The sequence below is a fragment of the Tachypleus tridentatus genome, chromosome 3, assembly GCF_004210375.1.
Source record: "Tachypleus tridentatus isolate NWPU-2018 chromosome 3, ASM421037v1, whole genome shotgun sequence".
In the NCBI taxonomy this organism is placed as follows: Eukaryota; Metazoa; Arthropoda; class Merostomata; order Xiphosura; family Limulidae; genus Tachypleus; species Tachypleus tridentatus.
In genome coordinates, this window is record NC_134827.1 from 69,726,979 (window position 1) to 69,742,110 (window position 15,132).

At 34.2% G+C, this 15,132-nt stretch overlaps 1 protein-coding gene across 9 annotated transcripts in view; it reads right to left on the reverse strand.

Annotated features, from left to right (window-relative positions):
- The window catches only part of LOC143247097 (liprin-alpha-2-like), a 211,148-nt gene that overhangs the window by 25,757 nt on the left and 170,259 nt on the right, over positions 1–15,132 (reverse strand). For 8 of the 9 annotated variants that reach the window (XM_076494558.1, XM_076494557.1, XM_076494561.1 and 5 more), the window contains 4 exons: positions 13,536–13,719; positions 10,722–10,933; positions 9,826–10,018; positions 1,574–1,660 (listed from right to left, as the gene is read on the reverse strand). In XM_076494558.1, coding sequence (XP_076350673.1) covers positions 1,574–1,660; positions 9,826–10,018; positions 10,722–10,933; positions 13,536–13,719 — 676 coding nt within the window. The remainder of the gene's footprint in view (positions 1–1,573; positions 1,661–9,825; positions 10,019–10,721; positions 10,934–13,535; positions 13,720–15,132) is intronic. The other variant, XM_076494562.1, reaches the window with a different exon arrangement.

Genomic DNA, 15,132 nt, shown 5'->3' on the forward strand with positions numbered 1-15,132 from the left:
GTATGGAGAGGTGTGATTCGGTAACAATGGCGGCCTCCATAAAGCTGACATAGAGAGCGGATAAGGTAGATTAACGATTCCTATTGTAATATATTTTATTTATTTCCCAAATTAAAGCAAATCCTTTTTAAATATCCCCTTGAAGTTATAAAGCCAGGATTAAATTCGTAAGCCGCGTTTTTACACGTTCTTAAATTAGCGGTGAGCCGCGATAATCCTCGCACACATCGCTCACAAGACTTGCTACAGCGGCTTAAGCGATTTCGCTGTTTACTGGTCCGCGGCTTAATGGCGCTCCGCTGTATTTTAAAGCTTACTAGTTTTTTGAATAAACAATGATAATTTCTGCCATTTTACTTTACTGATTTTAGTCCTTGTTTTCATAACACCACACAACAGAATGAGCTCCATAGTTGTTAATAAACTTTGAAACTTCACTTACATATACCACAGGGTTAATCTAACAAATAAGTGGTAAATTCACTAGCAACTGATAGTAAGTAACTTTTAACAGCTAAAACTACCACACCCATAACTGAATATTTCTTTGTTACAAAGAAAGTTATGTAAAGCCTAAATCCAAATGACGTATTTCAATACAATTAAACACTTTCAAGGCACACATATAGTTTCTTTCAAATTAAGACTTTTCTCCCCATTCTAATGATTTCTCCAAGCCCGTTCCCTTGGCTGTGGTTTCGCTAGATGGTAGATAGGGAGAGTGGGAATCTCATTAATCCATTCAAGTGCATCACTAATTAGATACACTCCTGATATTTGTCTGTGAATATAATAAAACTGAATGAACTGTCAAAAGTCTTGATACTGGAGTCACAAGTTTCAACACATTCACATATATTTTTCTTCTTGTCTTTTGACTGAAGAGAACATATGAATTGTGGAAATTAGTTTCTCCAACTTCTGATATTTTGTTCCATTTCTTTGGTTCTCTAACCACTGCACATGATATTAATGTTATTTTGTAATTGTCTGTGAATATTTTTTCACCTTCATTTCCCTCCTTATCAGCATGCTGAAAATGAACAAGCTACACCATCTTGTTTTCTTAACTAAAATACAACCAAAATTAGACTTTATATAGAATGTAGAACTGAATGCATTACATACACAGCATCATATATATCAGAAATATACATCTTCTTTTGTCTATAAAATGGAAGTGCTGAACAACTGAATAGTTAGCTTACTTATGAAAACATGAAATCACAACATACATACACAGACCAAAAACATTTTAAAGTGTATAAAAACAGCCTTTCAAGAGAGTTGGAGAAAATGTTGTTCAGGTGAGAGATACTTACCTGAAACTTGAGAAAAGTATCGTTCAGATGAAAATTACATACCTGACACTTGAGAAGAGTATAGTTCAGATGAGAATTACATACCTAAAACTTGGGAAGATTATCATTCAGAAGAGAATTACATACCATTAACATGGGAAGAATATCATTCAGGTGAGAATTACATACCTGTACTTGGGAAGAATATCATTCAGGTGAGAATTACATTCCTATAACTTGAGGACAATATGATTTAGGTGAAAATTACATACCTGTAAATTGGAAAAACTATCATTCAAGTGTGTTTTACCAGCAGAACCATATTCATAGAGCTGGGCAGGTGTCATGGATGCTGGAGCCTGCAAGTTGAGTTGTATGTATTTATGTTACAAGAATAAAATGTTCAAATGTATATTTTAATTTAAAAAAACATATCACCGCTCTCTAACACAAACAAACAAATAATTACCAGTAAACACTAAGAACACTTAAGTACTGTTTACCTGCTTTGACTGAATATCATTTGTACTAATAAAGCAATAAAGATTTTGGTATTTTCTTATGGTCTAAAGTGCATATAAAAATCGGTTTTTATAATAGTCACTTTCTAAATGCAACACTTACTATATCATCTTATTTTTCTATACTTCATAACTGACTCAAATAATCTTAAGAATTTTCAAGAAATATTTTTAAGTCTATTTTGATTATACAGAAACACAAACTGTGTAATTCTTTATTTTTGTTGCCATACTGCACATTTTTCACACAACTTTAAATAACAACAAGGGACATTTTAGATGATCTAATCTGTTCTATATACTAAACTGAACTTAAAAACCCTCAAAGATAGAACTTTTCATTCAAATATTTATCAAATATTCAAATAAACTGAATCAACCACATATAAAGGCAAATTATTTCACACACCAAGTATCATGTTGGAAAAATAAAGCTGTCTTAACTGAAGACAACTTGTTCTCTACTACAGTTGATGTTTGTGTTCTCTAGTCCTACCATTCTTGTCATTATGTGTGAATGCATCAATACAGTAAATTCCATTAGCTCTCACAAACACTTCAGTCAGATTCCCTCTATCTCTTTTTTTTTAATGGAAAATAATTTCACAGGTATAACCTCTCCTTATGTGACAACCTTTCCATTCTAAATATCATTTTAAAGGCTAACTTTTGAACCAGTTTAAGGTAAAGTATACATTTTATACTTGTATTGAATATATACTTTACCTTTAGAAATTGTTGCATATCTATCCATTGACGCTTGGGGTAGCCAGGTAGTTAGTGCATTCAACTTGTAATTTCAGGATCACAGGTTTGATTCCCTATTACACCAAATGTAATCTCCATTTCAGCCTTGGGGGCATTATAATGTGACTGTCAGTCAGTTCTGCTGTTCAATGGTAAAAGAGAAGTACAAGAGTAGGAGATGGATGGTGCTGGCTAGATGCCTTCCCTCTAATCTTACTCTGCTAAATTAGGGATGGCTAGCACAGATAGCCCTCATGTAGCTTTGCATGAAATTCGAAACAATAAAAAGAATCTTTCATCCAACCACTTTTCTGTAGAAATCATTTTTATTTAGTTATTGCTTATAAGCAGCTATAATTTAAAATATCATATACCATCTTCTTTAATACACTTTCTCTTATTCCATAGTAACTGGATAGCTGCCTTATGTTCAATAATATTCTTGGAATTGATGGCAGCACCAAAGTTAGTGCTCAGTAACTCTATCCTACAATATCATATACAATAATATTCTGAAGTACAAAAGAGAACACAACAATTAGAATATAATAATCAGACAGGTTCTGTCTCATCTAGAACAATATTCTAAATATTAACTTCTACACAGGTGTTAGACCATAGTAACCCTCCATGTAAATAAATATTTTCATTACTGAATACTACACAAGAGTTTGACCACAGGTTACTGGTTTATACAACAATATTCTAAGTAATTAGTAGTACACAAGCATTAGACCATATTAACCACATTGCTGTCTCATGTACAAAGTATTTTTAGTATCGATTAGTACACAAGAGTTAGCCCTAGACCACAGTTACCAGGATACTGTCTAACATACAACAATATTCTCAGTACTGCCTAGTACAAAAGAGTTAAAACATACTAATATGATTACTGTTTCATGTACTACACTTCTCAGTACTGTATAGTATACAAGAGTTAGACCATAATAATCAGGTTTTTGACTTATGCACTATAATATTCTCAGTACTTACTACTACACAAGATGTAGACTATAGAGACCAGGTTACTGTCTTACATACAACAATATTCTAAGTAATGAATAGTAAACATGGGTTAGACCAGAATAAGTTAGTCTCAGGTATAACATTATTCTCAAAACTGACTAGTACGAAATAGTTAGACTATAGAAACTAGAGTCTTGTCTTGTGCATTACACTTTTCAGTACTAAAGAGTAAGCAAGAGTTAGGCTATAGTAACCAGATTATTCTCTCATGTATTATAAAATTCTCAGTACTATCTATCACACAAGAGACAGACTAAAGTGACTACATTACTGTCTTATCTACAACAATATTCTAAATACTAACTACTTCAATGGAGTTAGGTAGTATTAATTAAGTTACTGTTTCATGTGCAACAATAATCTAAGTAATGAGTAGTAGACATAAGTTATACCATACTAACAAGGTTACTATCTCATGTACAACAATATTCTAAAGACTGATTAGTACACAATAGTTAGACCATAAAAATCAAAATACTGTCTCACATGGTATAATACTCATGTACAACAGCATTCTAAACACTGACTAGTTCAAAGAAGTTAAAATATAATAAACAGATTACTGTTTCGTCTTCAACAATATTATAACTAACGACTATAACACAAGGATTAGACCACAGTAACTAGGTTACTGTCTCATGTACAACAATAATCTAAGTAATGAGTAACAGACATGAGTTACACCATAGTAACCAGGTAATTGTCACATGTTCAACATTATTCTCAGTCTTGGCTAATACACAATAATTAGAACATAGTAATAAGTTTCCTGTCTCAGTACCTGAGAGTGCACAAGAACTAGACCATGGTAACCAGGTACTATAATATTCTCAGTATTAATTACTACACAAAAATTACACCATACACATTAGATCACTGTCAAACAAAAACAATATTCTAAGTACTAACTAATGCACAAGCATTAGATAGCAGTAACCACATTACTGTCTCAAGTATGACAATATTCAAAATACTGACTACTGCACCAAATATATCCTAACCACTATTATCTAACTTTGGTGTAGTAGTCTGTATTTTGAATATTGTTGTACTTGAGACAATAGTCTTACATACAACAATACTCTCAAAAATAACTAGTATACAAGAGTTAAACAATGGAAATCAGGTTACTGTCTTACTGAAACAATATTCTATGTAATAAACTAGTATATATGAGCATTAGACAGCAGTAACCACATTACTGTCTCATGTACAACAACAGTATGAATAATGACTAGTACAAATTATTTAGATAATAGAAACCACGTTATTGTTTCATGTACCAAGATATAAATACTGAATAATGCACAATAATACACTGTCTCATGTACAGCAATATTCTCTGTACTGACTAGTACACAAGAATTATACCTTAACAAGTAGGTTATTGACCAATGTAAAATATTATATTAAATACTGACTGGAACACAAGAATTAGATGATAGTATCCACGTTACTGTCTGATATTCAACAATATTTTACATACTGAAGAATACACAAGAGTTAGACATTAGTAACCATGTCTAACTCATGGTTACACTCATACACAACAATTTTCTCAGTACTGGTTAGTTGGTTTTTTAGCATTAATGGTGCAAAGCAACAAGGCAATCTGCACCAAACAGTTGGTGCAAAAGAGAACCAACCTTTGTAAAAAATAGGTTTTGTTTCATTTCTTTACAGTCCCAGGTGGAGGGTTAAGGCAAGGAACATAGTTTAACAGCATACTGCAAGGAAAGTTGCAAATATCAAAGATGGAGAGGTGGTTCATTGAACTTGATATACAAACTCTAGACTGGTGAAGTGCTGAATGCCTCTGTGTAATGCCAGAGCCCCTGTTGGTAAATGGGGTCCAGCATCCTAAGTGTTGAAGACCTGGCTGAGCCATAGATCAGAGAACTGTAATCAAGTTTCAATTTTCTGAAGGCATGATAGATCTTTAGCATAGAGCATTTAGTTGTTCTCAACAGGTAGAAGAGATGGTGCACAGGATGTGTGACCTGGCTCTCCTAACATAAAGCTGCTTTATGTGTAGAGAAAAAAAGTCAGTCCACAATCAAAAACAAGTCTCAAGAACTTCATTTCTGGCATAACAGGAAGAGCACCATTACTGAGCAGAAGCTCTGAATCAGGATGCAATTCCTACTAGTGGAAAAGTGCATGCAAATGGTTTTTGAAGAAGAAAAAGAAAAAAATGTGTGTGATTGTCCAATGCGTGAGATGACTGAGGGTAGTCTGAAGCTGCTGCTCAATAAACCACATGTTTGATGATTAACATGAAATGTGGAAGTCACTGATGTACAGACCATTTGTAACAGTGTGAAGAAGTTGATGAGTGATGGCATCTATCTTAATACAAAAAAGTGTGATGACACTCTAGATAAAGCCCTGAGGGACTCCAAGCTTATGTGGGAATGAATGAGAAAGTGCACAAGCCTACAGACCTGCAATTGTCTATTGAGTAAGAAATCCTGAATAAAAAATGGGAAAATGGCTGCACGATCCATAGGAGTGAAGTCACTTAAAATTATGTACTTCCATGTCATGCCACAAGCCTTCTCCAGATAAAAGAAGATAGTAAAGGTATCCTTTCTCAAGAGGGAATATCTTGTTTAGGACATTTAAAGTTGACTCAGGTGGTCTATGGTAGGGTGCTCTCCAAGACTTTACACAGACAGTCGTTAAAGCAACAGGCCAATCATTTGTTGGAATTTTGGGATCCTTTCCAGGCTTAGAAAAGGATAATAGCCTGGCAGCAAGCATCAGGAAATATGACCTCCTGCCAAATATGGTAAAAAACAACAAGAAGGATAGAAAAGAGGACAGAGAGATATGGTTCAGCATCTAATAATGATTATTAGATAATAATGAAAAAAATAGGAACAATTTCTCGTCCAGGGTCTTGATGGCCAAGAAAGCTGGGAAGGAAGTACAAGAACCAGAAAGTCAAAAATAAGTCTCTTCAAGGATGTTAGCAATGCTGAGGACATTGTCAACTTTCCAGCCATTGGAGAGCAAGATCAAATGAGGTTGGGAGATATACAATCCACCAAACTTCTGAATCTCATCCCACACAACTTTGGAGCTGGTGGAACTACAGATGCTGGAGGTGAACTTAATCTAAGATTCTTTCTGATTTTGATTCCTGAGCTGCTAAGTGTGGGCATGGGCTCACTGTTAAATGATGCAGTTAAAAAGAAAGAGTTATCATCAGAAGGTCTCCGAGATTCATTTTGTAGTCATTCGTGCCTCCTGGCAGGCCAGACTCCACCATGGCTGAGAATATTGTAGAAAATGCGCCAAAGACATTGCAACAGAATAAAACCCTGCTTAGACTACACAGTCAGTCATTGCTAAGAAGCAGTTATCAATAGATGGGAGACAGATGTTGGTTGGATCAAGTTCTGATATAGTGTGGTGAAAGAAGAGCAGTCAGCCTGGTCTAATTCCCACTGTGGCACATGGATTGGGTGGCATTGATCATGGTCAGTATCCTGCAAAATGATCACTGCCACATGGATCACTCTCCATACTCCAAGATAAATGAGAATAAAGTGAGAGTGAGCAGATAGATAGCTCTATAGCAATAAAAGACTGACTAGGTGCATAAAAGTATGTAAAAAAACCATTACTGAATGGAGAGAGATTATGATCTTAGAGCATACACTCCACAGAACAATCCCTTCCATCAATGTCAACACCACTCAAAAAGGGGTTATGTCCACTAAAATCACCAAAGAGAAGAATAGAAGATGGCAAGTGCTCAAAAAGAATATTTATATCTGACTAACTGTAAGTCTTACCTGGAGACAGGTAGATGTAACAAATAGTGATGATATGACCCAAAGAGTGATATTGCTGCAGTCTCAAGTGGAGTGAGTAGGGACACCATTTAGAAGACATATGAGTGACCAACATAGCTACACCACCATGGGTTCAAGCATCACACAACCTGTATTCCCTATAGGGGGAAAACTGCCAAAGAGAGACAACATTGGCAGAATGGAAGAAAGTTTCTTGTGAAGAGAGAGAGAGACTGGATGGTATGAATCAAGCAGGGCCTTAATGTTGTACAAGTTGGAACATAAGCTTCGACAGTCCCACTGTATCAGTGTGGTCATTGTTATTTAGTAGAGAATAAGGGCAGATATCCCTTTGTTTTGCAACCACACTGCTCCTCTTTAGAAGAGAGAGGTCTGGTGACATCCATGGATTCTGCCCAAGACAGAAGCTGATGTGGACATATTAACTCCCTTTTTCATAAAGTGCAATAAACTCTGAAGAGAAAAGGGAAAGACTCTTCAGGAGGCATGGAAAGGTTGGTCTGCACACCCATCTAGGTGATACAGTGGGAGGGGGGGGCAGCATATGTCTTTGTCAGCATGAAAGATAAAAATTTCCATGCCTAAGGATAGGACATGCTGTTAACAAACCTCAAGCACTGTCCCTCTTTTTCCTCAATCCATGTGATTAGAAAGAGTGGAAGCCATCACTGCTGATGCCATGAGGCTCCTGGTCACATAGATCTGCCTCGTGGTCTTTGGCACCAAAATGGGCAGAGAAAAAAGAGCCATGGAAGAGACCAAACCACTGGCAGGGAAACATTGGAGAGGGTTTGGAATACAGGGCCACACCTTAAAATGTAAGTAACCTGTCTTCACAAATGTAGGAGGATGTGAAGAAGTGAATGTCAAAATAAGAAGGCAGTTAGACCTAAGTACTCCAACTTTGTGAGTGAAGATACATCATGTAGCCAAAACTCCTTGACTGAAGAGACCAGTGAGAATCTCTGATTCAAGGATGTTAAGATCTCTTTCAGCAATAACTCTTTGAGATGTATTCAGGGATGCAACTTGAATAGACAAATTCCCAAAAGTCTTGGATTTTAAGAGAAGTTCAGTGTGTTCTGGTTTTGATGTTTCAACCAAAATTTCTCCAGATCTTAATTTTTGGACAGATATGGGAGAGCCAGCAAGCCTTTCCATTCTCTTCTGAATAAAAATGGTGATATCTACCAAAGAAACTTTTCAGATAGTGAGTGTAAAATGATGTATCGAGGTACGTTATCAATTGTATCTTGGGGCTGAGTATTAGTGCCCTCCAAACATGGATGCTTACCAAACAAGAGTTGTTTAACGTCAGCAGTGAGTAGGTGAGAGGTGTGAAATGCCATGAGAAAGAGAAAAGTTCAATGTCCACTGACCCCAACAACAATAGAGTCCTATGAGAGGACAAGCTACAGAGCCAAAAGCAAAAGGCTCAGCAGCAATGCCAAGGTTTTGTGCACACTATCCCCAATTACTGGTATCAGACACAAGATCCATAACACCTCATGAGAATGTCCAATACTAGCACTCAGTTGACACTCAAGTGATCCTGGGGGGAAGACCAGTAAAAGACCACCTGTCTACAGGAATTGAAGGCCAAAAGATATGTGTTAGGGTTGAACCCCTCAACCACCAGGATCCTCTCCTCTTTATTTTGTGTGGTCACATATGGGAAACATGTGGGTGGATATTCAGAACACAGAGGAGGTAAACTGAAAATACAGAACTTTCGTGGGAGGTCCCATCACAGAAATCCACCTCAAGGAATTCTCAGTAATGAGTATTACATAAGAGTTATGTCATAGAAACAATGTTGCTGTCTTACATACACCACTATTTAAATAGTGAACAGTATACAATAGTAACAATGTAACTATGTCATTTACAATAATATTCTAAATACTGACTAACACAAAAGAGTTAGACTATATTAAGCAGATTATTGTCTCATGTACTTTAATATTCTACATAATGACTAATATACAGGAATTAGACTACAGTTACCAAGTAACTGTCTCATGTAAAACAATATTCTCAGCACTACTTACTACACAAAAGTTATATCATAATAATCATGGCACTGATTTGGGTATAAAAATATTCTTAGTACTGACTAGTACATAAGAGTTAGACCATTTATTAATGAAGTTATTGTCTCACATAAAACAATATTCTAAATGCTGACTATTAGGCAAGTGTTAGACCATAATAATCAAGATATTGTTTCATGTACAAGAATATTCTAAGTACTTAATGCTATGTATGAGTTAGTCCATACTTACTAGACTACATAAAACAAAAATTAGTAATGAAGACAATAATAATCATACTTAGAAAACTTGATAAAATGTAAATTTTATGAATAGCTTTTACTGATTATTTATTTTGGACAGAACTTACTGTATGATACTTTTGCATGTATTCCATTTGTGAACTAGGATGTGATTTTGGGGTAGACCACCCATTAAGAGCAGGTGATAACCGTTCAAATGTTCTTCCTCGAACTGTAAGTCCAAGGGCTTCCTGACTCCCAACTCTGGATTCCAGTTCTTCAGCTCTCTGTTCTGTGCTTTCTTTTTCTTCTTGAATGAGTCTATAAAGAAAGAAAATCTTTATTCTGAGAAACACAACAATCAAAACACAGAATTTAGGAACTTTTTTTTAAAAAACTTTCACTTTACAGCATTTCTGTGGGTTTATGTAAGGTCAAAGCATGATAGGAAGTACAATGGTTAATTAACTTTGGAAGTTTCTCTACTACGTAACAAAATCATTAAACACCATGCAAGTACTGTAACATCTGCTTAAAAACAGCCGTTTTATGTAAGAATCATTAACTATCATGCAATTATTGTAACATTTACTTAGAAACAGTTATTTTGTGTTAAAATCATTAAACACTGCATAACTACTGTAACATCTACTTAGAAATATAGCTATCATGCAGATAAATCATTAAATATCATGACACTATTGTGACATCTATGTAAAGCCACAATTATCACATATATTACCAGACATAACAGAAAATCAACAAAGATAATATATGAATGCATCAGATATAGTTTCTTAACCTATTAAACAGATGATGTAAATTTTCTACCTTGATTCCTAAGAAAACATTATAGTTTATGATATTCCTTTGATATAGCAAACTCTTTTACTTTTTGTATTGTCAGAATCAACATATAATTTATTTCACGTGTAGTAACAATGTGAAATATAAAACCTAATCTTATTTTTCAGAAACAACATATAATTTACTTTAAGTTTAACAACAGTGTGAAATACCAAACCTAATCTCATTGTTTATGGCATCTAGTTGGTCTTGAAGCATGAGTGCCAAGGTTTGGGCATCAGTGGGGCCAGATGGAGATAAAAGATCTATTGTTTCATTCTCATCAGATGGGCTACATTCCGTGTCACTGGCATCAAAGGCCTGTTGAACATTTGCAATCATATTAGGCTGCTGTACAGTCTCCCACTCATCTTCTTTTATTATATGATCCTGATTAATGTCAAATATATACTTTATCATTTGCCCTCCCAATGTATCTGACCTTTAGTAATTAATATTTATGTACACTGTTGTAATGTATGTAAAGCTAATATAACTATTCTCTGTTCAATAAACATTATCCAGCAAAATTCTTTATTTGTTAAACTTTCTTCAATGAATATATTTACAGTCCAGAGGGCCTCATACTACTTATTAAGTTAAGTAACTTTATAACTAATAATCTAAAACCTTAAGAAATTAAAACAATTTCAATAATTGGAAAACATTACAAGCATGTTCAACAAACTTTTTTCACTAAAGAAATTGTCTCGTTTCAGTCATACCTTATTAGTGTTGAATTTAAAATTTAATATTTATAAAATATATATAAACATACACATAAAGGGTTGCCTCTCTATTTTAAACACTTTAGAATTGGATAGTACTGATTAGGGAAATATCTATGTGTGGGTCAAGCAGAATATTTTATGTTTGTAAATGTGTTCAGTTATATTTCCCAAAAACATTTACTCAAGTTTAGCTTTACAAATGATTCTAAGTCATATTCCAGTGTAAGGTAGATGAAAAGAAATATTAATTTCTATAATATGTCTCATTCTACATCATCATTCAAATCTTAATAATCTGTAAATAAATCTGATTAAATATTTGAGCATAACAAATGAATGTCATTGTTAAAAAGTCACAAATATTTCTCTAAAATTATTATGAAAAACGAATAATCATTAAAAATTGTTACAAAAAATATCTTGATTTCCCCATTCATTGAGTGAGTATTTTTAAATAATAAATTAAAAACACCTAAAAAATATGTTAATATCGAATTTATTAAAATTATTGGACAAATATTAAGTAAAAACATAGTAAAAAATAGCAATACAACATGAGTATCACAGATTTTTACATAAAAGTAATAACAATAATAAATCACATTTCTACTTTGTTCTTTCTTACATATGGAGGGAGGAATTACCCCAGCTAATATCATTAAGAACTGCACATGGCATGTATTAGATGTACAGGGCTGTTTAGTGTAAGAATTATTGTTTGGTGGATTTAGTCATTTAATATTTAATGGTTATTAAGTTTTGATAATAAGAGTGTTAAAACTGATTATTTTAGAACAGAGAGTTACAAAAATTGTATTTCATAAGTTGGTAAATAATAGCCATTGTTCAATTGTTTGTAGTATTGTTGATGTCATATACATCTTATACAGGTGACCAAGAAAGTGCAAGTCAAATGATTGTTTGGTTTGAATTTCATGCAAAAAGGAAACAATTGCTTAAAGTTCTGGATAAAAATGTGGTAATTCACAGAGTAATGTAAGTGAATTTATTGCAAATTATATAGTGAGAAACAGAGTACATAAAAAGTAATTTGTCTTGTCAATGGGATTCTAAAGTAGCTGATATCAGTCTGTGAGGGGCCTGGCATGGCCAAGCGCGTAAGGCGTGCGACTCATAATCCGAGGGTCGTGGGTTCGTGCTCGCATTGCGCTAAACATGCTCGCCCTCCCAGCCGTGGGGGCGTATAATGTGACGGTCAATCCCACTATTTGTTGGTAAAAGAGTAGCCCAAGAGTTGGCGGTGGGTGGTGATGACTAGCTGCCTTCCCTCTAGTCTTACACTGCTAAATTAGGGACGGCTAGCACAGATAGCCCTCGAGTAGCTTTGTGCAAAATTCCAAAACAAACAAGCAAACAGTCTGTGAAGAATTTTGACAAGAAAAGAGAATTATTTAGAATTTTGGATACAAATGTGATTTTTTTATAGTGCAAACAAATTTTTTGTACATATGTTTGATTTGTTTTGAGTATATTATTTTAAAACAAGTGGACTGTGTACTGTCTGTTATTTATTTGAATTTATTGACATTAATTTGAGAACAAGTTATAGACACCTACTGTAAGACAATCCCAGCCCATTCATACTAAATCCTGATAGCATATGCAAGAGAGGATATTAACTCTGAAAAGGATAACCCCAAACAATACTATTAAGAACTGAGCATGATATATTTACTTTGAAGTGAAGTATCCCAGACAATACCATTAAGAGCTGTATATGGCATGTTAGAGAGGATATCAACTCTGAAAGGGATTGACCAACAATAATCATTAACAAGTACACACAGTATGTTTTTTCATTAGAACCTTAAGGAGAGTAGACAAAGTATGTTTGAGAACTTTAATTAACAGTAAATGCCTGTTGAATGAAAAGAAGGCAAGTTTCAGCTTCTTCAGTGTAAAAGCTAAATCATCTTCTTTTCATTTCATTCAACAGGCGGTTGCAGTCCATTAAAGTTTTCAAACATACTGTACACACAGCATGCCAATCAGGATATACATTTTGAGAAGGATTATTTGAGGCAATAACTTTAAGAATTGGATATAGATATAGCATGATTATATGGATATCAGCTTGTACAATATGATCTGTACAGTATCAATGAAAACATTAATTTTAAAATAGCTTTTCATTAACACTGTTCACAGCATGCTAATGAAAAATATAAATTTTCTAATTTTGAAGGGACTATACAGAAATCTAAAGACTACTATTTATGTCATATGAAATAATTACTCACCTTAGATGGTTCTCTGTCTAGTGGCTGCTGGAATCCTTTCTGCATCCTATGATTAATAGATGCAGTAGGAGAGATGAAGTTAAGACTGCTAAGCCTCAGAAAACCATCAGTTTTATCTAAACCTGAGCCACATGATGATTGGTTGGGTGAAGGCACAAGTGGGGATGAGTGGGAGTAAAAACGACTAGATTCCACCCATTCCGAAACAGGCAGCATCAGGACCATGCAGCAAAATTATATGCCAGAAAAATGGAGCATACAGAAAAAAGAAATACAAAATAATTTGTCAGCATCAAATACCATGATGATAACAACAGAAACAAAAAGAAGTTTGTTTTAAAGTAAAATGAACTATTACGATTAAATAACATTGACCTTACATTAATCCATCAGCTTAAGCCATGGCATTAAAATAATAGCAATAAACTGCTGTAGATAAATATTGTTTGCAATCTAACCTGTTTTACATGTTTGTACAGTAGTTTAAAATTTCAATTCAAGTTTGTTAGCAATACATAATTTACACAGTTAGAAGAGAGAAAACGTCCTATTTAGCACAATCATGTGAATCAGAATAATAGCCACAACTACTAACTGTCATAGCCATAGCTATAAGTAATTAGTGTAGTAGTAACTAATAACTGTTAGAACAGTAATCACAATTAACATAGCACAATGTTCTAGGACATAATGGGACCTACTGGTCCATCTTGGCTGCTCCATCATCTAAACTAAGCTAAAATTATTAGTAAGTAAATTTAAAAAAAACACTTAAAGCCAGCTCTTTTTCATTCATATACTTATCAAACTTCCTTGAAAATACACTTAAAAAATACTGCTTCCACAACATCCGTAAGCTACATGTTCCAAAGGCCAACCATTCTAGCAGAAAAATAAAATTGCATTACTCAAATGTGACTCCTACCCTGCCAAAATTTATATTTCTGTCCCCTAGTCATACTATTCTTACTGTTAGAAATGAAAAAAAAAGATGGTGCATCTACACTAACAGTTCACTTTACAATCTGAAACACCTCAATCAGACTCTCCCTAACTCTTTTTTTTTTTCCAAGAGAACACAATTTGAGATTTCAACCTCTCCTCATACTTCTCCATCTCAGGCACCATTCTAGTTAACCCTTCTTTAAACCCTTTCCAACAATTCAATGTCTTTTTCTAAGGTAAGAAGCCCAAGACTGAACAAAATATTCCATATATGGCCTGTACAGTAACCTATACAATGAAATCATTACCTCTTTAAACTTGTGTTTAATACTTTTGTACATGCAATCTAAAATCCTATTTGCCTTACCACTGGCAACAGCACACTATTTGGATGGTTCTAAAGACTGATCAACTATTACAACAAAATCCATTTGCTATGTAACACTGTTGAGGTTATTCCCATCCAAATTGTACTTATAATTGAAATTATGATAATCCAGATGCACTATGTTGCATTTTTTATAATTAAAACCCTTCTGTTATTTATTTGCCCAACTCACTAAATGATCTAAAACCTAGTGTAAATCAGCAGATTCTCTATAGAGCTAGCAACATCCACGAGACCCTAATTCCATCTGCAAATTTAAATAAT